The following is a 27,286-nucleotide window of genomic DNA, read 5'->3' as shown; positions in this document are numbered from 1 at the left end:
GGGCGAAGCTGTTATGCAGGGGAGGGCAATGCAATTTCTAGTGGTTATTGGTGTTCTGGTTCAGTGCAAGGGTTTCTTCCACATTAGCCTCTCTTCCACAGTAGCAATAAAAAGTGCAATAAAAAGACAAGAACATTGCAATGCTTTGTTGTCAGTCCCTCTTCTGTCTCCTCTCTCGTGCTGGTGGTAGGGTTCTGCACTCAAAATTCAGATGCAGATTACATTTGGCATTAGAGCTGAACAAAATATAGGATTAAAAATATTCCTGGATCTCCCTTTAAATGGTTTTCCTTCTCACTATGGTGTATTTGGCATCACTGGGGATGGGATTTGCACTTCTGTGCTCTGTTGCAGCAAAGTTCAGCCCATGTCAGTGTTAGCAGTTCCAGCTGTCTAGTCAAAGGAAGGAGAAGAGCAGCCACGGGAGTCAGCTCAGGCATCCTAAAGAAATCAGGTCAGCTGAGACAAGCTCTTCTTTGGGGACACTTGTAAACTCTAGCAGAGCTGCAGTGGAGGGCTTAGATGGGGTCCAGTTTGAACCGAAAGCATCATTGCAGTGGGAGTGGTGCACCCTGTTTGGCTCGCAGGTGGCCTGGCCTGACTTGGGTGTAAGCTGTGGGCAACCAGATTGAGCATAAAACCTGGTGGTTTGAATGCAACGGGAAAAGTTTAAAACAAAAATGTCTTTCAACTTTGAATTTGGAGTTGTCATTGTAATGTAATTCTTTACAGAGCTGCCATAGGTATTTAAAAGCACTATTTACATATGGGCATTAAAAACAGGAGCCCAACATGGCTGTAAGAAATTAGTTTTCTGGTTTTGAAGCTAGCAGTTAAGGTTGGGGTAAATGTTCATGTTTGTTGTTCCTTCTTCAGTCACTCCAGTAAAGCTAAAGGAGAACCATTGGTATGACAGCTCTGTTGGTGTCATTTCCACTGGGCTGCTTTGCTGTGTGGGAACATCAGCTCCCTGGTTAGAGTGCAGTTGTGTAAGGCTCTTAAAATCCTGTTGAAACCCTGGAAGCCTGTCAGGATATCCCTCATTAAAAATGCTGGATGACTGTCTGCCGTGTCACTGGCTGTAGAGAATGAGCTTGTTGACAAGACTGCATTAAACCCCACACTTTGCAAGCACAGTTTGCAAACCCAGAGAGACAGAGTGCAGTGTGTTTGTGCTTTCCTTCTTGATTCTGTCTGGATGGAAAATGGAAGAACACTCTGGGTAAAATATCTCATGTTTGCAGCAAGAAAAAAAATCTAAACTTAATCTAAACTTCACCTACAAGAGAGAAAAAAAGAGAGAAAAGCCTGGTTTGTAGATGTATGCTCTTCTGCAGCTTGAAGACAACAGAAATACAAAATAAATTTTCACCAGGAAAAGATGTGCCTGGCGCCGTTCTTCATGTCTGTGTGATACGCCGCAGGAGGAGGTACAAATCTTCACAGTGCAGGTGAAGGGAGATACTCCCCTCCAGATCGAACACAAACACCTGTGAGAGGCATCACTACCAATTTCAGGAGAACAAAACACCGCTGCAGAGAAGAGATCCTTTGTGACCCCTGCTTGGCATCACAGGAGGAATTTGACCAGACCTGTTTGGTCATGAGTCAAAGTTGTGCAGCCTAGTTCCAAAGGACTGGAGCTATAAACAGTTTAAAATTATTTTCAGGGAAGTTCAAAGTTGAATAAGGCATCCCCCCCAGACTCTTTATTCACAGAAAATCAAAGCAATGTGCAAATGTGATTACTGACCTTGGGGAGGGGAGGCTGAATGACTGCTGATTGCTCTCACAGTAGCTACCAGAGGTGACATGGCATCTAGAAGGAAGAGATGAGAGCTCCATCACAATTCGTCAAATAAAAACCATCTTAGTACCTCACTAAGTAGCCGACAATCAGAGGTGCAGAATTCTGATTTGCTGTTTGGTGCCTCAATAGCAAAAGGAGGAGATCATAGACTACAACCTGCAAAAGTTTTTCTTCCATAACTTCATGAAAGTTTGTTTGTAATATCCATGGATATTCCCTGCGACAGAAGTCAGGATTAAGACAAAGAGCCTAACAACATACATGGAGTAATCTGTCTAATTCTGTGCATTCCTATCCAAAAATATTAAGCTAAAATGGAATAGGTGTAGAGAAGGGGTGTGGAGGGTGATTTGTAAAACCACAGAAATTTTTAAAAATGTATTTATCCCAGCAAAATGAAAGGCATAATGAGATGTTTCCCCTGGAAGTAATAAAACTCACCAGAGACTGAAGTCAATACACAGACAAGAAAAGACAGGTACACGCTAGTTCTAAATGAAAGTGGGTTGAGAACCTTCTACTGACCCCCATCTATCCAAAGGAAGTATCTGGAAAAGTTATTTACAGGAAGAAGGAGCCTGGTTATTTTAAAAGTAGCACATGGTAAATTTATTGAGAAATCATAGGATGCCATGCATCAGACTGGAAAGGACTGGTCTCCAAACCGGAAATTCCTCCTCATCCTGCTGCTGTAAGCCTTTGCTGCTTAAGACACCGTGCAAGCATTACTGTTTTGTCCATCATTGCAGTCCGTTCTGTTTGGTTTGGTGGCTTGAGTTTTGATTTAGCGAGTGGATCCTGCCCTGTCCAGGTTTGGTTTGGGACTGGGATCTGAACGCAAGATGAGAATCTAAATTCGACCCTTCTGGCTTCAGAAGGCAGGAGATGGGGAGGTTATGTGCCTGCCTGAAAAGTTCAGTCCATAACTTTAAAACTTTGCGTTTAATTACAAGACCATTTTTGCTAATAGATCCAGGAGGAAAACAGTTTGCTATTTAGTATTTGTGGCCTAAACAGACAGTTAACCATAAGACTAAATTGCATATTTCTTAACACTTTTAAGTTTGTCTGAAAAGACATAAATGCCTTTTCTTTTCTTTCTCTGTAACACTGTGAATTTTGAATTTCTGTCATGAGAAAGAAACATAGAAGAATGCAGTGGGAAATGAATTTAAATCTGAGGGCAAAAGAAAGGATCAATAGTTAATCCTTTAGTGTATCGGTACAAGAAGTTCCACACTGGCAAATATTAAAAGTTTATGGTGCCGATGGTGGGTGATGAGAAAGTGGAAGCTGTTATGCGGAGGGGTAAATCTGTGCTGTCCTGTGTAGCCTTTGGGGCCAATTTCCAGAGGGCCTCCTGCTCCCGGCACACTGACCCAGCCAGTGACACTGACCTTGTGCTTCAGGAGGCCAGTGGCCGAAACCTTCCTGGCTTCGACAAACACTGAGCCACACCCTGGTGTTGGCTCACCGAACTGAGCAGCACCCAAATAACCCTTTGTGCCCTCACCCTGGCCACACAGCCTGGTCCTGCCCCCTGCCCTGCTGAGCTCCGCCAGCGCAGCCCTGCCCTCCGCAGTGTCTTTCCTCTGGAGAGGATTTCTCCAGTTCCTCATGTAGAGTGGATTGCACGGCAATACAAACAGGGAGGGTTTACGAGCGGGTGCCAGGTTGGTGGGAGGAGATGCTCAGACAGCGGGATGGCTGGATCTGGGGCACGCCTCGTGGGGCAGGCTGGGCCAAACTGCACCTCATGATACATGGGTGTGCGGGACCACCACATCATTTGGTCAGGCATCTTGCTCTGAGGAACGTGGCTTTGGGCCTCTTTGAGAAACAGCCCCTGGCCTCCAGCTCTGCCTCTGCAGGCAGCCTCCTGCCCACCAGGTGAGCATCTTCCATGTGCCTATGCTGCCTTCCTTCCAGTTATTCCCACAACTGCCAGCCTCCCCTTGTTTGTAAGGGACCGAGCGCTGGTGGCGGTTCATCAGCAGTAATGCGGAGTTGCCACGTTACGGGCAGCCAGGAAGGACTTTGGAGCGGAGCCCATCTGTGTCGGTGCTGATGGAAACTCCCCAGAGCTGCGTGCTCTGTTCTGGCCTCTTCCCTGCCCCTCTAGGGAGGGTATTTCCACGCTGAGTTAGTCAGTTGTTTGCATTTTGCCATGTTCCCAAGGTGATAAGGGGCCTTACCACATCTATTTGCTTACCATGCATCCAAAGTGAACTTCACGAAGCTCAGCTCACCTTCTCCAGCAGACAAAGGTCGCCAGGGCAATTGAGAGAGGAAGGACAACTGCACATCTTGCTGGGTCATGGGAGCAGGAGATGGAGGGTCCCGCAGGTGAGAGCAGAGCTGAGAAGCCAGGGTCTGGGCCACAAGCTGAGCTGAGCGCCCTGGCACGGGTACCAGGTGCCTCACTGAGATGATGTGGAGCATTGGGAGTGCGGTGACTGCCCTGTTGAGCATCATCGCTGAGTGCTACTGCTGGGATGAAGCTGGAGTCCCACCATACAGCCACTAAGATGGATAGGGAAATGTTGCCTGGAGCCTGACAGGTGGGACTGTGCAAGGCCAGCTTGCCCACATCTTCTCCTGCTCACAACAACCTCCGTGTCTGTCTGCCACTAAGAGAGAATTTAAATGAGAGTGGGCTGATCTGCGTGCCCATCAGAGACACGTGGGGCCCAGCACAACCCAAACAAGTCTGCTGAGACCTAGTGTCTGCCATAACCAGACACCGTGGCCTGGCTGGCTGACACCGTCAGAGGCCAGTGGTGGGTGCACGACGCGGCTGAGCAGTGCTGAGCAGGTGAGGACAACTGGGAGCCCGCTGGGGACCACATGTTTTACATCCTTCTGCCTCGCCTCTTCTCAATGTACTGTTTCAGAGTGAAGGCATGAAGCTGTTAAATGAGACCCAAATGTTAGCGTTTGCTGTTTTAAGGGGAAAACGTATGTGTTAAGTATTAAATGTGTGCTCAGTTAAATAACTCCAAGGCTGGAGGAAAGAGAAGTGTCTGATGGCCAGAGCTGGCAGTTACAGGGCTTTTGAGTTCTGTTCCTCTTCCTGCCAGTGATTCACTGGATGGGTCCAGGCGAGACACGTAACCAAGCTGAAATATTTTCTTCCAGCTGCAAAAGAGCTGTAATGCCAAATACACGGAGGGCCTCTGAGGTTTAACTAATTCCAGTTTACAGAAAGTCTTGAGATACTTACTAGGAAGCTGCTGGAGAAAGGCAAGTATTAAAGTATTTCAAACTACTGTTCCTAAATGTGCTTTTTGGCTTCACATCGTTGAAAAGCAGTGCCTGGAACTGCCTCTGCAAACAGTCACCACGAAGGGGGTTGGGATGTATGGGAAACGGATGTGAAACCACAGCAGGAGTTATGTCTGGGCAGTTGTAGCATGTCTCTCTCTTGAAGGAGGAGCAGGAGGTGGGGAAGACTGCATGCTCCTCTCAGGTACTGTGCTTGCTCCCATTCCTTGAAAAGAAACCGGGACCTGAGACTGGCCTGTGAGAACCTGTGAGCAGCTGCTCAAAACCCCTCTGGGTTTGGTGCGGAGTGCCCCGGCGCTGAAGAGCAGCTTTGTCCACCGCCCTGACCGGCCAGGCCTTGTGGTCAGGGCCATGACATGCGGCTGGCGTGTTCCTCTAGCATGGTGACACCTGCTTGTCCAGCACCTGAGGGAAGGAGCCCATGCACCGGAGGCTGGGGCTGTTACACAGCCTGAATCTCAGGGGCAGGCTCTCAGCCTGGTCGTTCAGCTGGGACGTGTGCTGAGCCGCTGCAGCCCTCGTACAGGGGAAGCTGGAGGATGCAACGTTGTTCTATCATCCACATCCGTCTGGCAGTATCTTGGATGGAGAGCTGGCCGCGAGGGGAGAGGCGTCCTTACCAACTCGGCTCGGGGGACAGCGGCGGCGGGCTGGGCCCCGCGCCTGTAGGCCATGCACCCGCGGCCCTCCTGCGTGATGCAGTGAGGGGCTCCTGGGCAGCGGGCCACAGGGCTGGGGCTGCCGCACAGCGGGGAGGCCTGGCAGTGAGTGGGAAGGCCCGGCCGTGGGCCGGGAGCTGTGCCGGGCCCCGCCGCACCGCCCGGGAGGGACGCGCCCGCCGGACCCGCTCGGCGGGGCTGTGCCCTGGTACCGCCCGCCCGCCCATCCGACAGGGGGCGCTCTCCTCAGCGAGGCGCTCCCGCCTCCTCTGCCCCGGCAGGTGAGAGCCAGCCGCTGGAGGCGCTCGTGTCCCCGCCTGAAGCCCCGCCCCCTCCGTCTCCGCCGGTGGCACAGCCCAGCGCCCCGCCCCGCCCCGCCCCGCCCCGCGCGCCGGCCCTGCCCCACCGCCGGCGGCCGAGCGCGCGCGCTCCCCCCGTGTTTCCTAGTTCCACCCCCCCTCCCCGCGCGCAGCCGCCGCCTGCCGGAGCCGGGGCGGGCCCGGCGGCCCCGCGCGAGTGGGGCGGGGCGGGGCGGGGCGGGGCGAGGGAGGTGCCGGGATCGCTCCGGCCCGGCCGTCACCGGCGAGCCCCGGGTGAGGAGCGGAGTTGGCCGCCGGGGGTCCCTCCGGCCGTCACCGGGGCGGGAGGGGTCTGCGGAGGGGCTGTGGGACGGGCGGGCCGACGCTGCTCCACGCCGCTCCGCTGCGGTCCTTTCCCAGGCCGCGGCCTGCTGGGGGCCGGGGGGTGCCGGCCGGGCCCGGCGGCGGCTCGGCGGGTCCGTCCCCGCTCCGACGGCCGGGGCGGTGGCGGGGGCTGCAGGCTGTGCCGGCGCGGAGGGCGCTGCCCGCGGCCGGGCGGGGCCGGGAGCTGCCTGCGGGGAGGCAGGCCGTCGTTGGGGCCGCCCCGGTCGAAGCCTCCCCTCGCCCGGGCACGGGGCCGGGCCAGCTCCGCTCCCGCTGCCCGTAGGAGGGCAGGTGGGAAACCGCCCGTGCCTGCCGCCGGCAGGGAATGAGCTGCGGAACCGGGAGGAGTAGCCAAAAATACCCCCTTCTCCTCCGGGGCCGGCTGTCCTCGGGCCCGCGGGCTGGGCGTTGGACTGACAGCTCACGGAGAATCACCAAAACCGTCATTTGCAGAAATAAATTTGTGTTGGTTATAGAGGGGAGGCGAGGTGCGGCTGGGAACCGGGATGGACGTGTAGCGCCGGCCGAGCGATAGGTTCGGGAGCGCTCGGCTCCGGGGTCACCGGGAGCCGCGCCGGCTGTGGGTCAGGAGCCCGGGGTGGTAGAGGGCAGCAAGGCTGGATGCAGGACATCGTCCTCCTTCGCCGTTCCTTTCCGATTTCTGTGTTTCTCAGCGCCTGTGCGTTAGGCTGCAGTTTTGGGAAGAAATATCGACCTTTGGGGTCCTGCAGGAGAAGGTCCTCCTCAAGACACCCCTCCTCTGGGGTGCAGGTCCGAGGCAACGCGGTGCCTTTTGGGTGCTCTGCCGTGACTCTGTTTTGCTTTTGGCCTCCTGAGTTTGAAAGGAAGCAATGATACTTATTTTTCCCTGCTGCAGCGCGGTGGATCCCACACCCCTGTGGGTCAGATGTCGTGAACTGTTTTTTTCAGGGCTGCGGTGCGATCTGGTCCCCGACCTGGTGCTGCCGCAGTGCCGAGAGTGGTGCTGGCTCTGCAGGGCTTGGTTTTGTTGTACCCTGCTTGCTGGGGTCAAGCAGAGCCGAGCTGCATGTGGTTCCTACCAGGATGTGGCTTTTCTCTCGGTGTAAAGCTGAGCAAACAGCGGTTGCCGTGAACGACTTTTTTTTTTTTTTTTTTTTGGACAAGGTGTGTTTATAACACAGAGGTAAAAGAGAATTGTTTACTTTCACGTTCGCTTTCAAACCTAGCTCCCATGAAGGTCCCAGGGGAGCATCGCAACCAGTCCTTGTGGCCAGAGCTGTGTTTCAAGGGACAATAAAACACAAACAACTCGCCTGTGCTGGGTGGGGTTGCAACTCCCCAGAGCGGTTGCGCTTGGTGGGTGAAAAGGAGCAGGAGGCGTTTGCCAGGCTGCTGTGTCCCGCAGTCAGTGCGGAGAGAAAAGACAGCAAACAAAACAGGAAGCCTTGTCTGAGGTTATAAAACCTCTTTTAGGTTTTTTAAAAAAAAAAGCTGTCTAAAAAGAATAGCGGTAATTCATTGCACCTGAGTGTGTTGGGGATGCTTTCTCTCAGCTTTCTCCAGTGCTGGATCCAGGTGCAGGGCTCGGCTCTGAACCGGTGTGGTCCTCATTTAGGTTGTTAAAGGCCTGGGCTTCTAGGCTTTTGGACAAAGGGGCTCCCCTGGTCGCAATGTTGGGGCTGGTATCTATAAATGATAAATTATTTGATTATGATCCCCTGATCCTTAGCCCAGTGCTGTGTGTCTGTTGATCTGTTGGGTGACGCGGGCTCCCAGGTTTTCAGTCTCAGAGCAAGGCTGGATATGAGTGGTGTGGCTGGTTCTGGGAAGATGGAGACAAGGCCTCTCCACCCTCCCTCCATAACCACCTCATCCCCAAGAGGCGCTGAAGCAGTATAATTTGTACCTGGTGACCAATTGGAACAGGCTGATGCAACATGGGACTAATATACAGGAGGTTTCGGGGGGGGTTCCACTGTCTTTAAGCTTCACAAGTAAGAGGAATTGGAAGTGCGTGTGTTTTGCTGCAAATAAATAGCTCTAGAGAGCGAGTGCTTGTCTGAGTCCTAGCTTAACTCCCCTCCTTTTTCTTCTTTCCTTTTGCTGCTAGTGCATCAGGAAGTGTGGAGCAACCAAGCGTCCATCATGTCCGACTGGGTGCTCCTCGGGCTGATCGCGGCGCTGGTGACGCTGCTGCTGCTGACCATCTTCGGCTTTGTTGTCTACTCGGGGCTCTTCACAGAGGTGGTTGTGAGTGCTGGCTCTCCGCCTGTCGGCAACATCACGCTAGCCTACAAGTTCAGGGTGGGCCCGTATGGCGAATCCGGGCAGCTCTTCACAGACGGCTGTAGCATCTCTTCAAAGCTCTACTCCATCGGCGTTTACTACGACAACCCTCACACGGTAAGGCGTGCTCAGTGGGGCCAGCAAGCTCTCGTGGAGAGCACCTGGGTTCCTGGTTCAGGATGCTTCCTAACTCTATCTCAGGCACTTGCAACTCATCTTCCGTAGATGAGCACTGGGGTTCACAAGGTTTCCTAGATCTACAGAGGATGCTCTGAGGGCAAGGCACCTGAAAGCAGATGGTTTCTTGGATAACCCTATCTGGAAGGCACTGGGCGAGCAAAGCTTTCTGTCGTCTGATAGCTCCTGCTGAACAAGTGATCAGCGGGATAACGGATCTGGTTATGGAGCGGAGACCAATGTCCATGACCCCAAGGTGAGGCATTTCTTGGCAAATCCTCTGTCTGCAGGAAGTGCAGCAGAGGCTTCTTCTGGTCTTGCAGCTCTGTGATTGAAAGCAGATGGTTTCTTCAGCTTGATACTCCTCCTCTTGTTTCTAGTGCTCACATGTATTTCTGAGCTTCCCTGTAGTCCTTGCATCCCCTGAGAGTTCTTACTGAAACCTCAGATGGTGCCTGCTGAGGGCTCCTGTCTGATGAAACAGTTACTCCATGATGCTCTTCAGGCTGAGAGGTGAGCAGAAAGTGTGCTGCCTGATGGCTGCCAGCCAGAGCTGAGTACTCTGACGGGTACAGTCCAGGACAAAAGTGCATCACAATGTGCTGTGGAGTGAGGAGCCTGGCTGCTGATGCTCAGTGGCACTGTGGTCTCCAGATAACAGCATGTGGGCATTTGTCCGTGGCAGACAGCCTGGCTCCCCAGTAATTCTGCAGTAGCTAGTGTGACCGTGGAGGAATGCCGTGGGGGGGAGGGATGGCAGAGCGGCTGGCAGCCATGCATGTGTGCTTGGGCACACGTGCTGGGGGCTGGCACGGGGCGCAACACTTGGGCTGATAGCTCTCACCCAGTACTTCTGCTGTAGGGCTGACTGGCCCTGCTTTAGGAGCCCTCATGGGCCGTGGAGGACATGCCCCTGTTTTGTTTCTTGCAAGATGGTGTTCCCAGGGTTTGGACCTGCTTAGAGGGAACTTGTCCATGAGAACGTAGTGGGGAGTGGCTCCTTGGAGCACTGTGGCAGGAAGATACCGGAGATGAGAAAACACAGCTGGTTATGCTCAGTGGAGCCCAGTGTGCTCAACCACCTTGTGTCTTTGTATCCTATGAAGAGCTGACTTTACCTTCCAGTTTTTGCTTCTGGTTTATGGGAGGCAGAGAAGAGATGCTACAGTGCCTCTTCCTGGCCTGGGAAGGAGAGTGGTGAGGAGGACATCCCCTGCTGCAATTAGGCAGGGCTTGATTGGATGCACTTGAATGCTTTTGTCTCAAGAAGTGTGGTGTTTGGAGTGGGTGAGGGATGGGAGCCGTGGGGAGTGCCTGGCGTGCTGGCCCACCTGGTCAGAGTGGCCAGTTTCCCTGATGCTAATTTGTGTGCTTGTCCTTGTGTCGAGAACCTCTTCTGGAGTTGAGAACCCCGGTGCTGCTGCTGCTCCTCCCAGCACCTCTAGGGTGGCAACAGGCCAGTTGGTGCTGTTGGAAGGGCTCAGCATCTGTGCTTGGTGCTGTCCTGCTCCAGGGATGTGGCGTGCATGTGCCTGTGGCTGCCCTGCAGACCTTTTCTGCCTGGGTACCATGCCTTGCTTCTCTGTTTGCCGAAGCGTGGGCTAGCTAGTGAAACCTTGTACTGCTGTGGCCTGCAGATACTCGTAAGGATATTTGTGGTGACTCCTGCACGGCTAGCATGGGAAGTGCTTTCCCTGGCAGCACCAGGCAAGGCTGGGAAGGAGTGGCTCCTACATGATCCTGGAAAGTTGGGGTGTCTGCGCAGGATGAAGCTGCCTCCTCATCAGCCCCTTCCTGCCTCAGCTGGGGGCACCAAATCCCCCAGGAGCTGGCAGCCAAGAGCCGGGCTCGAGGGGGCTGTCTGGTCAGAGCCTGCCAGTGCCCAGCCAGGGACGCCACAGGACACGGTGGGCAGCAAGGACATTCTGCTGCCTGATGACGAAAGGTCTATTTTTGGTGACAAGTCAACATCCGTGGTGGGTGGCCAGTTCCGGGCAGACCAGCCTCTGCCAGAGGGTGCTTTGCCAAGGTCAGGAGGGCACTGAGAACGAGGAGGAAGAGGAGAAGGTCATCTCTTCTGGACAGCATCCTCCTGGGGAAAAGGCAGCCTGGGAGACGAATCTCACCCCACTGGTGAGGTGCCCCTCCTGGAACAAGGAGCCTGCAGCACACACAGTCTCCTTTTCCCATGCCATCACAGCTACAGCGGGCACAAGCACACAGGGACACCCCATGGGACATCGGGGTGCTCAGCGCCTGAGCCAGCACTCCAGGCACAAGAGCTGCAGCCCCCAGCCAAGCGACTCCCCCGAGAGCTGTGAGGTGCCATTGTGGCATTTGCTGTGCTGCCGAACTCATGGCCAAAGGAGGCTCTTGCTAGGAGAGAGGACGAGTATGCCAGAGTTGGAGAGCAGCAGCTGTGTGCTGGCTCTCGTCTGGGAGTGGGGCCAGGGGAAGCCCCACGGCCTGGAGCATGTGGGCTGCCTCAGGGTCACACCAGGCCTCGGAGTGGCCACCACCACTGGCATCCCCAGGGCTCCGTGCTGGCTCCTGGCTCTCCGACGTTCACACAAGGATGCTCCTTGAGTGCTGCCGTACCCCTGCCAGCAATGTTTTATGTGTTTTAATGGACCAGATTAATATTAATTTGCACTTTTTTTCCTTTTTCCTTTTTATTTAATATTTAGCAGCCCAGAGGACTTCTCTCTCTTTCTCCCACCTCTGGCAGGAACAAAAATAACTCCTCAGCAAGGTCTGGATGTGGCGGGTGGGTTTGTACTCATCTTCAGCCAAGCGCTTCTGCTCACGTTTAGCTGTAGGCACGTGCTAGAGCTGTTTGCCTGCGGTCCACATGTTCGAGTGCTCAGTGACCAGCCTGTGCCCAAGCGTTGGATGAATGAGGCCAAAATGCTCTCTGAATGAATGCAGGAATGGGTTTTGCTCCTGTCGGCAAAGCTGCCAAATATGTTAACTAATAACATATTAATAACAAACATATTAATAACAGTTTCCAGAACGTCTGTGTCAAGGGGCCTGGGGAGCAGAGGCTTTGATCAGCACCTGCCCACCCCAGAAAGACAAATTAGTTAGGGAAAGGCTGGTTTTAACTGGAGTATTTCCTTCTTCCTCTTGGGATGGGCTTTGCCAGGCAGGGGAGGAGGCAAGGCGTAGCTGCTGCCCTTGAGAAAGCGTCTGCAGGGCTGCACGCTATGAAAGATAAAGTTAAAGGAGAAGGGAGGAAGCAAACGTGCCTGTCCTGAGTGGTGCTGCCCGCTCTGGCAGCTCGAATCCTCCGGTCAGTTGCTCTTTGGCTGGGGATGAACTGTTTGCTCGTATCGTAAATGGAGATTGCGTGTTTAGAGGAACTTGTCTCGATTTCCCTTATCACCTTGCTTCATCTGGGCGTTTCCCCCTGGATGCCTTTTACTGCTGCCTCTTGCTGTCTTTGGGGTGGACCCGCTTCTTCCCTGCCCCAAAGCAGGGATGCTCGGCACAGCCCTGCCTGCAGCTCCCTCTCGCAGCGCAGGAGGGCAAGAGTGAGCCGTCAGCACACCGGTCCCCAGGCTGGTGGCTGCTGCTGCTCCTGACAGTCTGTTTTCTTCCTTCCTATTTACATCTGCTCGTGTTTCCCCTCCGGGATGGTCCTGTGGTGCAACATTAAATGGTATTTAAGGGAAAGGGAGGGCACGGAGTGCGGTGTGGGGTAGTTACGCTGCAGGAGGAGATGGTGCTGAACTTTAGCACTGGTGAAGTTAGGGATGGAGTTGGGGAGCGCAGAGTGGAGAACCCCTTGGGATGAACGTGGAGATGAGAAGTGGTAACACACTGGTCTTGGGTGCACTCCCTCTCTACCTCTCGTCATCTCCATGAGAGCTTTGTGATGCTAACGCCTGCAGGTTATGTCCATCTGTCTTGCTGCTGGGCATCCTGGCAAGTCCCAGTGAGTTTTGCCACCTTGTGTGGTGGGAGTTTGGAGACTTTGGTTCTCCAGCCCTTGCCAGAAGAGGCTGGCAGAAGGTGGCTAGACTCACGCATCTGCCGCTCCTGGTGCTGGCTGCCACATCGTCTCCTTATCCAGCAGGCCTGAGAGCGGGTGGCAGGGAAGGACTAGCACTCAGATGGTGCCCTCTTCCTTGGTGCCCCCTGTATCCCCGGTCTCCTTTTTTAGGCCAGTGTGCCCTGAGGGAAGGAGCCTTGTGTCTGCCTGGCAGCTCATTCCTTGAGCATCTCTTTAGGGATAGAAAGGACAGCAGCTCTGCTAGGGACAAAGGCTGGAGTTAAAGGAGGGAGCTGGGCTCCGATCTCAGCAGGAGAAAAACATATTGTGCCCTCAGGTGGTATTGAGGGGGAGTTGCTGGGCTCTCCTGCCCCCTGCCATGTTCCTGCCTAGTGCCATGGGTGGGATTTTGTTAGAAATCAGAAATGAAACCCATGACCTGGGTCAGGAGGTGGCTGGAGTCCTGTAGGCTGTCACTGTGCTGGGAAAAGAGCCTTGAGCACCACCCCTTGCTGGACTGGGAGCCCTGCAGCCTCCTATCTTAACGAGAGGCATCCTCAAATCTGGAAAGAGAGCATGTCTTACGTTCTGCATGTTGTTGGGGTCCAGGATGGAAGGGGATATGTTTCTCTTCATGTTGCTGCAAACAGCTTGGTGACTGTGTGCAAGTCTTGCATGCCTCAGTTTCCCCACCCCTAGAACTGCACCAAACTGAGTCAGCCTCCTTAGGGGGCATCCTGCAGGTGGGGGCAATGGTGAGCACATCTCAACAGTGGGGTCTCTGATGGGCGGGTCAGCAGTGAAGCTTTCCGCAGTGGCTGTCACCCGGGCTAGGTTTGGGTAAGCAGTCCAGTGGTGTTTAGTTCTTCTCTGCTGCAAGTCCCTCTGTCTTCCACGGAGGGGAGCAGTACCTTCCCCACTGGGCTGTGAGCTTAGGCTGGGAGAAGCGTGGAGAGTTTGCATTTACCCTGGTTCATGGTGGTCTCCTGTCTCCATGCTCAGCAGTTTGAGATTTAGGCCTGTCTTAAGCCTCTCTCTTCTTCTGATGCAGTCTGTCTGTCCCTCTGGATCAGGTGTCTCCAGAGAAGTGCCGCTTCGCCATAGGCCGAATCCTGAGTGAGGGAGACGCAAAGCCATCAGAAGAGCAGATCAAGCGGTTCCAGAAGTATGGCTTCAAGATCTTCTCCTTCCCTGCTCCCAGCCACGTGGTCATGGCATCCTTCCCATTCACTACGCCATTGTCCATCCATCTAGCAGTCAACCGTGTCCACCCAGCCCTTGACACCTACATCAAGGTAAGAAAGTGTGTCAGGAAGAGTGTCGCATGTGTTCCATGGACTGTCAGAGGCTTCTCTTGCTGACAGCTGATGGGGCTGCTCTGATGTGTCATCTCTTGATAGCTTCCCTTGGGCACCACCATCAAGATCTCCTCTTTTTCCAGTCTGGCAGGTAGTTCCCCAGCAGGGATGTCCTCCCATTCGCTCCGTAGACGCGGTTTTTTTTTTCCTGCTGTTTTGTGTTTACGAGAAGCGAGTTCTCGTCTGATGACTTGCTGCTTTTCTTCTTAATGCAGAGATAAAAGCTGGTTTCCCCCTGAGTTGTCTTGCTTGTTGTTAGGATCTGGCAGGTATGTGCCCCTTTGGTGTAACGCATCGTGCCACGGAACTTCTGTTTCAAGTGCCAGCCTCACAGATGGGGCAGCTGTCTTCTGCAGGGGCGGAAGAAGAAGCTAGAAACTTTCTGGCCTGTGGGCTTATGAAAACTTAATTTCAAGCAATACATTGAAATTTGTGGCCCTTGGCCCTGTCTGGGCAGACGGCTGCTGTGGACTGTGTTTACCCTTGCTGCTGAGCAGACCAGGCAGCCATCCCCCCTGCTTCTGGTCTTTTTGAAGCCAGTGCTGCTGCCTTGCTCTGGCTGCCAGACCAGCTGCAGCAAGGGTGTTCCCAAGCAGCACATCTGACACAGACACTTCCAGATCCAGGCTTTCTAGAGAGCGAGGATGCTCCTGGCCAGATGGGCGGTGGAGGAAAGGGACCGGCCTTCCTGGAGGGGGAGGATGCTGAGGAGAGGCCAGTGCTCAGCCCCTGGCTTAACTGACTGTCGAGTTCGTGTTGAAACGCGCTATTTATAAACTGCTTTTCCTGGCGAAACTCCCAGCCCTGTGGGGCAACCGTGCCCTCCAGCTTGCACTGTGCTGCAGGATGGCTGCCCACGTGCTGACCTCAGAGCTTCGTCTGGGGCCTCTTTGCCGACCCTCTTGTCTGCCCAGCCTGAGGCAGCTGCCTGCTGGTACCAGCAGAAGATGCATTAACACCGGCAGTGGGCGAGACTGACACTGCTCGTGCTCCCCTGCCCGGTGTTGGAGAGCTGGTGGAGAACAGAACCAGTTCCCTGTTCTCGCTCCATCCTCGCTACATCTCTTCTGGGAGCTCTGCCGTTTGTTTTGGTGCGGAGGGTATTGGGCACTGCTGCCAGCCCTGCAGCGGACGCGTGGGCGTGCGGGGAGGGGGCTGTGGGTAGGAGCATCAGGTTGGCTGCGGGAGCGCTCCGCGACGCGGAGCTGACGCTGCCTTACTTGGGGAAAGGTCCCAGCGAGCGCATCTGTCGCATGAGAGATGGAGTTGTTAGAGCTAAAAAGGGAACCACGGGTTGTTCTGGGAGCACCTGGCAGCATTTAATGGGAGCAACCAATTACAAATTAAAATAAATAACTGAAATCATACAGAAACCAGCACCCAGGGCTGTATGTGGAGGGAGCGGACGTGTCTTGATCTCTACCCCAGTCCCAACAGCACGTGCGTCAGAGTGCATGCCTGTGTCCATCCCTAGCTCCTGCAGCAGAGCGCGGCCCCCTTGCTCGCGCTGGACTGACTGTGGGGACACAGGCAGGGAGACCATGGGCTTGCCCTGCCGCTGTGCGGAGTGGGTGCTGCTGGTCCCTGCACGCTGCACCATGGGGGTGCCCTGGCTTCTTCCAGTGTGGTGTGGGGGACTTTGGAGGCTGTTTGCAGCCACACCAGCAGCATCCCTGTCGCTTCTCTGCTGCATCCCTGCTGCTTCTCCCTCGGGCTGGACTGCTTGTGCCCCTGGGGCTGCACTGGCACTTCCCGGGGTGGAAAGATGGGGAGGGAGGGGAGAAACTTTCATGGAAACAGGTGACCTGTGCCTGCTTGATGGTGGGAATGGGGGTTGCCATGGAGACAGCTTCTCCAAATAGCATCCTTCATCCCACCCCCAGTGCCCGGCTCCCTTAAGCAACCTGAGACAGCAGCGAGACAGAGATTTGCTTTATTTATTTATTTCATGCTGTGCTTGCTCTGAGAAGGGCGCTGTTAATGAGAGCGGAGGGTCAGGCCTGCCGAGCGTGCAGGTCCCCCTGCTGCCCTCCCATCCCGGCAGCAGCAGGGAGGAAGGGGGCGGGATGGCAAAAGCCAGGAGGCATGAAAGGGGACTCGGCAGCAGAGATTAAACACCAGCTTTAGTGGAGAGAGGGAATTATCTGAAGTGGAGGGAGCATGGCATGGCCGTCTGGTTATAGGAAGAAGATGTAGGAGAGCAGGGGATGGAGAAGGAGGTGGAGGAAGCAGAGAGAGGGGTGTAAGGTGAGGAGGGAGAGTGGGGAAAGCTTTGGAGATGCTGAAAACTAGGAGAGGGGAATGGGAGGAGGAGGGGACTGAGGGGGACGTGTGGGGCAACGGAGCTGAGGGTTTGGAGACTGAGTGAGGGAGCAGGACTGCGAGAGGTGGTGAAGTCTGGGGCGGAGCTGGAGGAAGCCCCACCGTGGATGGCCCTCCAGCACCCCTCCCGCAGCATCCTCTGAGTTAATTGTTGAGGACATGGGGCCACCGAGGCTGAAGGCTGGTGGACGTGGAGGGGGAGCGTGGCTCCCTCTGGACTCGCTGGTGCGATGCTGAAGTTACTAGGAATGCCTTTGGCTCAGATTTCCCGAGCAGTGTGGGTGCAGTGGTGCCAGCTTTCAGCAGCCTGGGCTTCGTGTGTCCCAGTCTGCTGCTGCTTTGGAGGGACAGGAAAGAGTAAAAATAAAATTGATAAAAATAATTTAAAAAATAAACAGGATGGCAGTCTCCTTTCATTAGGAACAGAAGGGAGATGGGCTGGCACAAAGCAGGACGCGCTGCAGTCAGGCTGCCCTTGCAGCATGCCTCCTCACCCCCCTGGCTCTCCTGGGGCTCAGGAGCTGGCATTTCCATGACTCTTTGGGTGCAGCCACAGCTTTTGGAAACTGTGGGGAAATGGCTGCAGTTTTCCCCCGAAGGTAAGAGGACATCCTTCCCCTGGGGTGGCAGGCTGGCAGCAGCAGCAGCTTGCTGGCTAGAGTTGCCTTTGGAGGAGCCCAGGAGAGCTTGCTGGCTCGTTGCTCTGAGCGTGAGTTATTTAAGGCATAGGCTGGGGTTATTCATAGAATCATAGAATGGTTTGGGTTGGAAGGGACCTTCAAAGGTCATCTAGTCCAACCCCCCTGCAAGGAGCAGGGACATCCCTGACTAGGTCAGGTTGCTCAGAGCCTCATCCAGCCTGGCCTTGAACATTTCCGGGGATGGAGCTTCCACCACCTTTCTGGGCAACCTGTGCCAGTGTTCTATAACTCGCATCGTAAAAATTTTTTTCCTAATTTCCGATCTAAATCTACTCCCCGCTATTTTAAAACCATTACCTCTCGTCCTATTGCAACAGGCCCTACTAAACAGCCTATCCCCATCTTTCTTATAGGCCCCCTTGAGGTACTGGAAGACACTTTCAGTGTCCCTCGAAAGCATTTCTTCCCCAATGGCTCCTACCGATGCCTCTCCCTGTTGCCAGACAGGTATGCCCTGCTTTCCTGGGGTGTATGCTCCTGCCCCACGGCACAGCTGCCAGTCAGACCTGGCAGTCCCAACTCCTGGGTGCAAAGGAGCTTCTGCAAAGCTCTTCCCTGGTGGGGATCCTTTCTGGCAGCTCTGGGAGTGGGTCATTTCCCTGTAACTTCTTGTCATTTCAAAGAGCGTTTATTCTGACTTGGGTGTGAAGAGCTTTCCACTGTGGGCTTGCGTGTGCCTGAATGTCTCAGCATCCATGCTGGCATCCAGCAGGCACTGCCAGGTGGGCGGGCTTGGATCTCCCAACCCCTCGACAAATCTCTAGTGGAAATCTTGTCCTGCGGATCCCCCAGTCATGGGTTTGTTCTGAGCCAGCTGACAGTGACTTCAAACATGTGCCGCGGTCCTTTGATGGAGTTGTAGTTTCTTGATTAAAAATGGGAAACGATACCAAGTCCTACATCTTCTCTGAGTACGAATGGATGGCATGGGTGCTGGTTCATTTATCAGTCAAGCCCACAGTGCCCACAAAAATAAATCCTGTTTGCCAACAGGATCTGACAGTTGTAAACCTGTGTGGATTGGCATTGGTTATACCGGTCTCCTTCGCTTCCTGGTGATCTGGTCTGGTTGCAGCCATCCATTTGTTTTGCCTGGGCTCAGTCTTTGCCTGACCAGCCTGCGCTTGCCCAAGTCAGCTCTTCACCTGTTTGAATATTGCAGGTACAAGCTGCTGTCTCTCCTGGGACATTCTAGCATCTCCAGCTGGCCGCAGATCACCCTTTGACGTGTGGACATCTTGTCAGCAGCGACTTCAGTGTGTTTTAAATGTGTGTTATCTGGACTTGTGAGCGTGTGTTACATCTTCCCATGGAAAAACAAACATCTCACCTGCATCCTCTGCCCGTGCTGGCTGACTTTGTCCTAAATCCATCGCAGAAATACTTGCTGAGCGCTCCTCCCTTCTTGGTCGTGCCACTGAGGTTTCCCCCAGCTGATGTGTCCAGGATCTGTGCCATTCTTCAGACTTTCCTCCCCTACCCAGCACTCCAAACGGCTTCTTAACATGAATGACTTTCTGTCTGTAGGGGACTGGGAACCTACGTGTGGTCCTTTACGGCAGCTGAGCCTCGGTGCCCTGCACCCTTGTGAGTATGGCTGCACCTCGTCTTTCCCCTCCTGCTCCCCTGACCACACCACCATGGCTGCTGGCTTTCCTCACATCTGTTGACATTGCTTTTCTCCCCGTTGTTATAAATGAAGGTCTGTGGAGCTGTGTTCCTATCCTACATGGTTTGTGTTTTAAAGGCAAAACCACAGAACGATCTTTTAGCTTGGCTGTGTCAGGGGGCTGGGGTTGAGGGTTGGCAACTGGTAAAACATTTGCAAAGAGGGCTCAATTATTGGGATGTTTTTCCACTTGAATTCTTTCTCCTGGCTGATTTAGCTTATTTAATTCAGGCTCTGTGAGTGAAGCCTTTTTAAATAGCAGCTTGTCGCATGCAAGCGGTCCGGGCTGCAGTCTGCATGTGACGTGATCGCAGCAGCAGCTCCAGCTGATCAGTTCCCACCCGAGGTTTTCCTCTGGGGTCTAGGAAGTACTACAGATGCCCAGCCCTCTCTGCTGGAGCTGTTCCTCAACGATAGCTTTTCTTGTCCTCATGAACTCCTTTGGTCTCCTGCGAGCTCTGGGGACCACGGGTTGAAGACCGCTGCCTGAGGTGGAGCCCTTACTGAGCCAAGGCTGCTCAAAGTTGCATATCTATCTCCTCAGGGAGGGTGAGGAGCAGGATACTTTTATCCAGAACTTACCACCACCAACCTGGGACTTTACTGCCTTCAGTGTCTCAATGTAGGCCTGGAAGGACTCATCAAGATGATGTGCTCCCTCCTTGCATTAGTGGGTCACCCTGCAGAATATGCCTGTGGCTTTCTGGGAGATGGAGCTCTCTATCTTCCTCCTTCTCTCTACCCATGCCTCAAGGTGACTGTGGGGATCCAGTAATGGATGCCTTAAGAGAGATTTGGGGTGCTGGGGAGAGAGGTGATGCCTTGGCTGCCTGGCTAGGTGGGATGACCTTCAGTTTAAGCCCACGTGCACCTGAATATAGGTCTGTAGAGTTCCCAGGAAGACAGGGGGTTATCTGATGCTGCTGCTAAGCGATCCTCATGCATCAAATAAAAACAGGGCGGGGGGGAAAAAAAGCCCTTGAGAGTCATAGAGGATTTGATGTGTCTAACTCATATTGATGGCAGAGATGAGACCAGAGCTGACAGAGTGACAGGCTGCTGGGCCCTGGGCTGGCAGGGGCTTGGAGTAAGGATACAGACTCTGGGGGAAGTGTTTTGGGAGCCCTTGCGTGTGTCTGCAGAGATCCCAAGCTGAGCTGTAGGTCAGGTCACATGTGGCTTGCACACTGCAGATGGACCTCACCAGCACCCGGTTCCTGCCGGTTGTGTACCTAGGGGCTGCAACAGTGGCACGTTGGGGCCATCCTAAGTGATTGTCCCTCAGACACCTCCAGTGTGGGTGTAGCCACAGATCTGTAACATCTCCAGTGCGTGGTACTTAATTGGGATGGAGAGGTAGCTGATGATGGGGAAACCCCAGGGAGATGTGGACAATCAGAATGGACAGTGCAGACAGACTCCTGGTGGAGATTAAAGTTTTTTCCTCTCCATTTTTTTTTTTTGCTTTTGTTGTTTTTTTTTTTTTACCTCAGTGTTATGGTCTGACTTGGAGTGGGGGATTGAACACAAGGCACCTCCCTGGTTTTGTCTCACTGGTGATAGCTGGCCAGCAGCAGGGTTTGGAAATGAAGGGGAAGAAACAAGACCCATCTTACTTATTTTCTGCTCTTAGAAACAAAACCCGACTCAAACGCTGCTCTGGCTTGGTTTATCCTATGACCAAGGAAGCCCTCAATGGTGTTCTCTTCAACGCCTGTCACTCCTGTCTGTGAGTGCTACATAGTGGATTGAGTCTCTTTTCTTTAGGAACTCCAGTGGTCTTGAGGACATGTTGTGTGTTTGCAGTCCACTTCCCCAAAGGACAGTGGAGCACAGCCTGTTGCTTGCAGCATCTCCCTGCAGCCAGGGAAGCTGAGGCACAGAGGATGTCGTATCCAACATGCCATGTGCTGCGTAGGTCTTCTACTACTGCTTGTGGCCACAGGAAAAGAAGGGAGAGCAGAAGAGGGCAATGTTAGACATGGCTTTGGGCAAGTGCTTCTGGTTGCCTGGGGGCTGGTAGGCGTTGGAGTGCATGGTGGTACACGTTGAGTCCATCACACTCCCTCCTCTCACCTAGACTTTATGCAGCTTGTTTCTGCTGCCAATAAAAGAGGTGATGTAAATAGATGAGGTTTTGGCCTTGTCTTAAAGAGGAAGACAGTTTAAGGATGGGGGTCCCAGCAAGCTACAAGTCTTACCCTACCCGTCCCTGGTTCCCCACTAGCCTGGCTGATGTTTGAGGATGAGTGCTGGAGTAGCTTGGCCAGCAGTGTTGGAGGACACCTGGCTGTCATGTGCTCTGTGCCAGGAACCAGTGAAGCTCTTGATCTTGGGCTAGGCAGGAGGAGCAGGCGAGGGGTGGGAACCATGATGCTCCAGCCCAAGTCTCTCTGGAAGGTGACATGGGAGTACAGGAACCAGAGGGAGACCCAAAGGTGTCTCTGCATGGGCTCAGTGCCTTCACGGGCGCATTCATCTCCCAGTGACCTGCACTGACAGCTGTTTTTTCAGCAGTCTCTCTCCAGTGAGGCCGCTCGCTTGCTGCTGGTTGGCAATCTCGAGCTGCATGTCACATCACATCAGTTGGCGATTCATGGCGATTTATTTATTAATATTTTTAGCAACAAAACCCTCCGAAGAAGTTTCAGTCTTGTGAGCACAAGTGACCTTGCCTTCAGTGCTGTGCAGGGGAGCAGGCAGGGAAGGGCAGGACGCCCACGAGGTCGGGCTGGGAGCTGGGCCAGGTGGAAGAGGTTTTTGGTGGGTGATGTTGTTGAATGCCATAGGGACCTTTGGACCCAGCTCAGGGTTGGCTGATGCACTGGAGCGGGTCCGTTTAACCTGTGTCTGCAGGGAAATGTGCTCCTCCTGCGCCGCTAATGGAACAGATGGGGACCTGGGGCTCTGCGTCATGTCTCCTGCCACTCGCAGCAGGCATCCCCGCTTTCCCACTTCAGAGGAATTTGGCAGCCCTAAGCCGCTACTCATCTGCTGCCAGTTTTCCCCTGGTCCTTGCGGGCGGGCGGACAAGCAATGACTTAGCACTGGCCATGCTTCATATTCAGTGCTGGGCGCTGCCCCGACAGAGCCAGCATGGCCAACTTGTGCCGGGCACACCAGCCTGCACTGGTTGGCATGTGCGCTGGCTACCCAGCGTGCGCTGATGCCGTACCTGCTGCTCTGCCGCCTTGTGCTTGCAAGCGCCTTTCCTCTTCAAGTGTGCGGCTTCTGTTTTGGCTCTGCTGTTTGGTTGCATGGAGGCAGGTGTAAAACTGCAGCTCGGGTGGCATCACTGCTTTGAGCAGAAAAGAGGTTTGTCTGGCCAGCTTTGAGGTCTGATTGTCACAAAGGCTCCTTCCCTGCCTCTGCAGCTTGTCTCATGTGTGAAGTCATCCAGTTTTTCCCCAACTTCATGTTGACTCTGTGCAAGCGTCTTCCCCAGCAGCAGGCAGAGGAGTCCCAGTCCCAGGGAAGTGGCTGACATGGGACATGGGCTCCCGGCCACAGTACCTCCCCCAGTTCTAATTAATCACAGAATGGTAACAGCCCAGGTTGGAAGAGACCTGGAAAGATCGTTTGGTCCAGCCTTTCTGAGCCTGAATGAAGTTATCTAGTATCCAATTGCATCTTGAAAGCCTTCCGTGATGAGGGCTCCAGTGCATCCCCAGGGAGGCTGTTCCATCTGGCAGCTCAGCCTCGGGTCTCTCCCACCATGGATGCTTTCCTGTGATGTCCAGCATTTTGATCCTATTATCATCCCAGTTCCATTTCCAGGAGTATTTCCAAAGGCAGCTGCTGTAAGGAGAGAAAACTTCAAGCGCTTGCCTTCCCGTGCATGCCAAGCATGTGTGGACATCCCTGATGGCCTGACAGCCAAAAGCCTGGCTGGTGCTGCCTGTCAGCCGCTGCTCCTGCTCGGGAGGGAGCGAGAAGCCACCTCGCGCTCCCAGCTGCTGCTTTGGAAAGCTGGGGCTCACAGCCTCACTTACCCAGCCTTGCAGAATTGTCACCGAGATGAATCTGCTCAGACACAAAGATTTGATCCCCCCTCGCCTGTGCAGCCAGGATTAATGATCAAAGAGGAAGCCAGGGATATTTCATATGGCTATCCGAGGGAGGGAGAGACGGAAATGGTGTGCCTTGGGCAAGGAGGGAGAGTAAAATACTACAGTGCTTTTCTGTCAGATCTCTTTACCGAGTCAATCTGTACGTGTGCCCTCCCCAGATGTATTTATAGAGAATCCCAGAGGATACAGTTGGCTCAAAAGGTTTTCTTTGTCAGGCGTTGGAGGTGGGTCCGGCTCTCTCAAGCAGTGACATCATCCCAAACCTTGGGGTCTTCCCTCCTTGACAGCTAGTCAATTAATTTGAGGATGAGGTTGATCTGCCTCTCTGCAATTATTTTAGCAGGGTCCTAATTATTTTTTTCCGGGCTGGTTCTTCCCCGTAGCCCTCCGAGATAGACCTTGCTGGCTGTGCTAGGCTTGAGAAACAGCAAAATGAACCTGATCAAATGCGAAGCAGCTTCTTAGGAATACTGCTCTTTTCCAACAAACGCTGTTGGCCCAGTTTCCCTGGCTGTAAAGCTCCCACTTTGAAACCTGTGGAGCAGGGAGATAATACATTTGAAAGCAGTGGCATTTTTACTTCTAGAAAAGGGCCCATTGTGCTATGACTAACTTGCGCTTTTTCAATTCTAGTTAGGTATAAAATGTAGGAAAGGCCCCGCTTCGCAGAGGGCAGGAGAAAGAAAATGTTCCTCTTCTGCACTGAGTCAAAATACGGATGGATGAGTTGCGAGGTTGGGTGGTGATCAGATCACAGGGATGAAAGAACAAAATTGGTTTTTGCTCCTTCCCATGCTGAGAGTTTACGTGCTGTAGGCGAGGCGCGGGCTTTGCGGCTGCACTGACGAGGCGGCCGAGCCCAGCTGTTTGCTCCGAAGCAGAGGGTCACACTGAAAGTCCCCAGGGGTCTCTTCTTTCGACAGAGCTATGTATGTATGTAACCCTGCCGCCTCTGCCTGCCTGCAGCAGCCGCTGCCCTTCGGATGCTGTTTGAGTTGATGCCACTGCGCGCTCGTGGCCTGGGGTGGAGGCAGCAGGCGGGAGGTGTACTGAGTTGCCAGTCCTCGTGACCACAGCAGGCGCGGTGGTCTGCAGAGCCGCTGGCATCTTGGGAGGCTCTCATGAGCTCAGCGTGTGATTTTCCTCTGTTAGCTGTTGCCTGGTGGCCGTCACTCTGCCTGCACCCGTAGGGACTCACAGCCTTTGTGGAGAGGATGCAAGGTACTGAGAGGTGCAACAGTTTGGTGCAGACCTATGTACACCCAGTATATCCCATCCTGCTTTGAGGAGCAAACACCTGGTGCTGAACTTGAGTTCAGCCTCACAGGCTGTGGAAAATCACGCTGCCAAATCCTGGCCCTCTTGAACTCCTCTGGATTTTCCAGGACTGGTTTCATCTTTGTTGTCTCCAGCTGCCTCTGCCATTGCAGGGCTTCGGGGCAGCTTGCAGCCTGGTCTGTGAGCTCCTTGAAAGAGGAAGGTCAAGCTGTGCTTAATCCGTGCCTTGCAGGCTTCCGGAGAGTGCCTGGGAGCACTCAGCTCCAGGACTTCTTTTGTCCCATTTCTTTTCCAGCATGTGGCAGCTTGTGGCAGCTTATTACAGCCTCTCTGCTTCACCCAAACCAGGGAAAATCAGAGCCTTTAATAGAAACGTTGGTAGTTTTTAACTCCAGCACTAATGCCCGGAGCTGGCAGGAATGACTCCGGGTTAGAACTGCCCCAAGGCAGCTGAGGGAGGTCTGCAGCCTGGCAGGGGTGTCCAGGCTTCCTGCGCGGCTTCCCGTGCTCCATCCTGGGCGAGCAGCAGGCCGTGGCAAGCCTCTTTGCCTTCGTGGCCAGCGGGCTGAATGGGTACGCATCTGGCACCTCTCCTCTTCGCCTGATCATGCAGGAGCGAGAAAAGGCATTTGTTCCCCCGCTGTCAGACCGCAGTGGGCAGAGGAGGCAGCGGCTCCCTGGGGACCAGCTCAAGGGTGAGTCACTGCTTGTCCTCCCTCACCCTTGAGCTGACTTCTCTCAAGACCTCTTCTGCAGTGTCTGGTGTTGGTAGGAGACCAAAGGTGCCTGTTGCCCTCAAGAGTGGGTCAGCACCTGATGGACCAGTGTCTCCGAGTGTGCCAAGACAGCATCCCATTTCTTTGTCCCCAGCTCACCCGACGTTTGCCTTCCCTGGGCTCCTCGATGCTCTGGTGAGCGTGAGGAGGTGGAGGCTCATGCCTGACTTGAGCAGATGCATTTCTGCTAGGTTTGTTGGAGATACGTTCTCCATTAGGTAGGGTGCCTTTGCCCTGATAGGGCTGCTGGCGAGTCTGGGGCTGTAATGTGAAAAAGGATATGCCTCCAGCACAGAGGAGAGGAACAAACCTGTGTAAAAGGGGAGATGATGATGGAGAGTCACCTCTCCTTCTGGGTGGCAGAGAGAAACTAGAAGGAGGTTTCTGTGCTGACTTGGAGCAGAGCCTAGGTACAGCTTTTGGGACAGGATCAGATTCCTATGGCTGCCATGTCCACTTTCTCCAAAGCTCACCTTCTAGGAGAGTTCAAAACATGGATCCCCTGGCCTGTGTGCAGAGGAGGAGCTGAGGACGGCTTTTGAAGGCTTTCAAGATTGTGAGAGCAGCCCAGCTGCAGCAGAGAGCCTGAGCTCCGCTCCAGCATACACCAAGTCAGCATCCAAGGGGTGCTGGCTGCCGGCCACTCCAAGAAGGCCGGGAGTCCTGAGCCGGTACACACTGGAGGGGGAATCACAGCCAGCCTTCTCTGGTGCTGGGACAGCAAAACTGGGGCCACGAGCAAAACTGGAGTCACTGGTGAGGCTTGAGGTGTGTTTGTCTTCCAGGCCACTGACATCTGGATTTTGCACGTCTACGTTTTGCATGGCTGCGTTCTTCCTAAAGCTCAGTGAGGCTCTGCTGGTCTGAGGCTGAGCTCCAAATTAAATGACACCGAACAGTGCGGCTTTACATTTCAAAGGGTCTGAGAGAAGGGAAGGATGCCTGGCAGTTTCTGGCACTATGGAAGAATTGGGGTGTTTTTTCGGTTTTTTTTTGAGCGGCTTGAACGGTGACTGCCGGGTGCTTGCTCTACAGATGGATGGTTTTACTTGTTAATCTATGGCTAATGTGAGAAATTATAATAACCCCACAGGGGTGAAGAGGGGTGATGGCGATGAGTGCAGTGTGGGGAGCAGGTTAGTAACCAGTCTGCATACCCAACTCTGGCTGCTTATCACAGTGATAACTTGCGGATGGGCACCTGTTTGCATTGCAGGACCCCTGGAAACTTCTGCTTCTGTCCCCCTGCTTCCACACACCACCAACCAGAGGATCTCCTGGTATATTTAAAGCTGTTACAGCATCCGTTTCCCTTATCTTCGCAGCTCTGCCGGGTGGATCCTAAGACAAAAATGCTGCTTGAGGGCCAAGGACAGACCTTTAAGGCAGCTGGGAGTGTGGTCGGTCTGGGAATCCCTGTCCCAGCGTGGTGCTGAGGGCTGTTACCTTTCAGATGAAACCCAAAGGGGTGTCCCAGCCCTGTGGGGATGAAGAGGGTGTGCTATGGCTGTTCATAGAGTGAGCCTGTCCGCAGCTACCTGCCAGCTTCATGCATTTGCTGACGGACTTGGTTCCCGCTCCGTGGGGTTGAAAGGCACCCAGGGAAGACTGGAGGGAGGGAAACTGTGGCCTTGTTCCCACTGTGAACAGCAGTGGGAACAGCATTTTCTTTCTGCTGTTGGATGGCCCGTTACTCTTAGCTGCTCCTCTGGGTTTTATTTCTGCCAGGAGCTGATGGCAGCTCCTTGACATACAGGAAGGTAGATATCTATCATCTGCTGTGGCCAGCTGCTCTTCTTTTCATGCTGTGCAGATTCCCAGCTTGGGGTAGCGTCCACCCAGCGGTACAGTAACCAGACCATGAGTTGGCAAAAGCTTATCAAAAGGTCAGTGTCGGAGAAAGTCTTGCTCTGGTACTTCTTTGCCGAGTGGTTCAGGAGATGGGCAGAGCAGAAGCAGCAGCTATGGCTGCAGGACTTGCCTGATGCTGTGGGCTTGCAGCAGAGGAGCACAGCCGTCGGCTTCTCTGTTCCTGCATCCCCCTCCTCGTCTATCACATGCAGCTGTAGCTGCCACGTTCACTTGCCCTCCCTTGCTTGGTTCATGCCTCCCTAAGAAGCCCTCGCCTGCATCTCCCACCAGTTCTCCTGCAAAGCTCTGTCTCAAGGCAGAAGCTACTACAGGACCCATAGCACTGGCTCAGCTCTGGCATTATGCTGTGCCGTGGGGCACA

At 54.0% G+C, this 27,286-nt stretch overlaps 1 protein-coding gene across 1 annotated transcript in view; it reads left to right on the top strand.

Moving 5' to 3' along the window:
• Positions 1-6,225: 6,225 nt before the first annotated feature.
• Positions 6,226-27,286, top strand: part of TEX264 (testis expressed 264, ER-phagy receptor) — a 39,529-nt gene continuing 18,468 nt past the window's right edge. Inside the window, exons 1-3 of the mRNA XM_086755936.1 lie at positions 6,226-6,347; positions 8,530-8,822; positions 13,953-14,174. Coding sequence (XP_086612062.1) covers positions 8,565-8,822; positions 13,953-14,174 — 480 coding nt within the window. The 5' untranslated portion in view covers positions 6,226-6,347; positions 8,530-8,564. The remainder of the gene's footprint in view (positions 6,348-8,529; positions 8,823-13,952; positions 14,175-27,286) is intronic.

The sequence above is a fragment of the Chlamydotis macqueenii genome, chromosome 10, assembly GCF_036417535.1.
Source record: "Chlamydotis macqueenii isolate bChlMac1 chromosome 10, bChlMac1.mat, whole genome shotgun sequence".
Classification (NCBI taxonomy): Eukaryota; Metazoa; Chordata; class Aves; order Otidiformes; family Otididae; genus Chlamydotis; species Chlamydotis macqueenii.
This window is presented reverse-complemented; position numbering and strand designations above follow the sequence as displayed.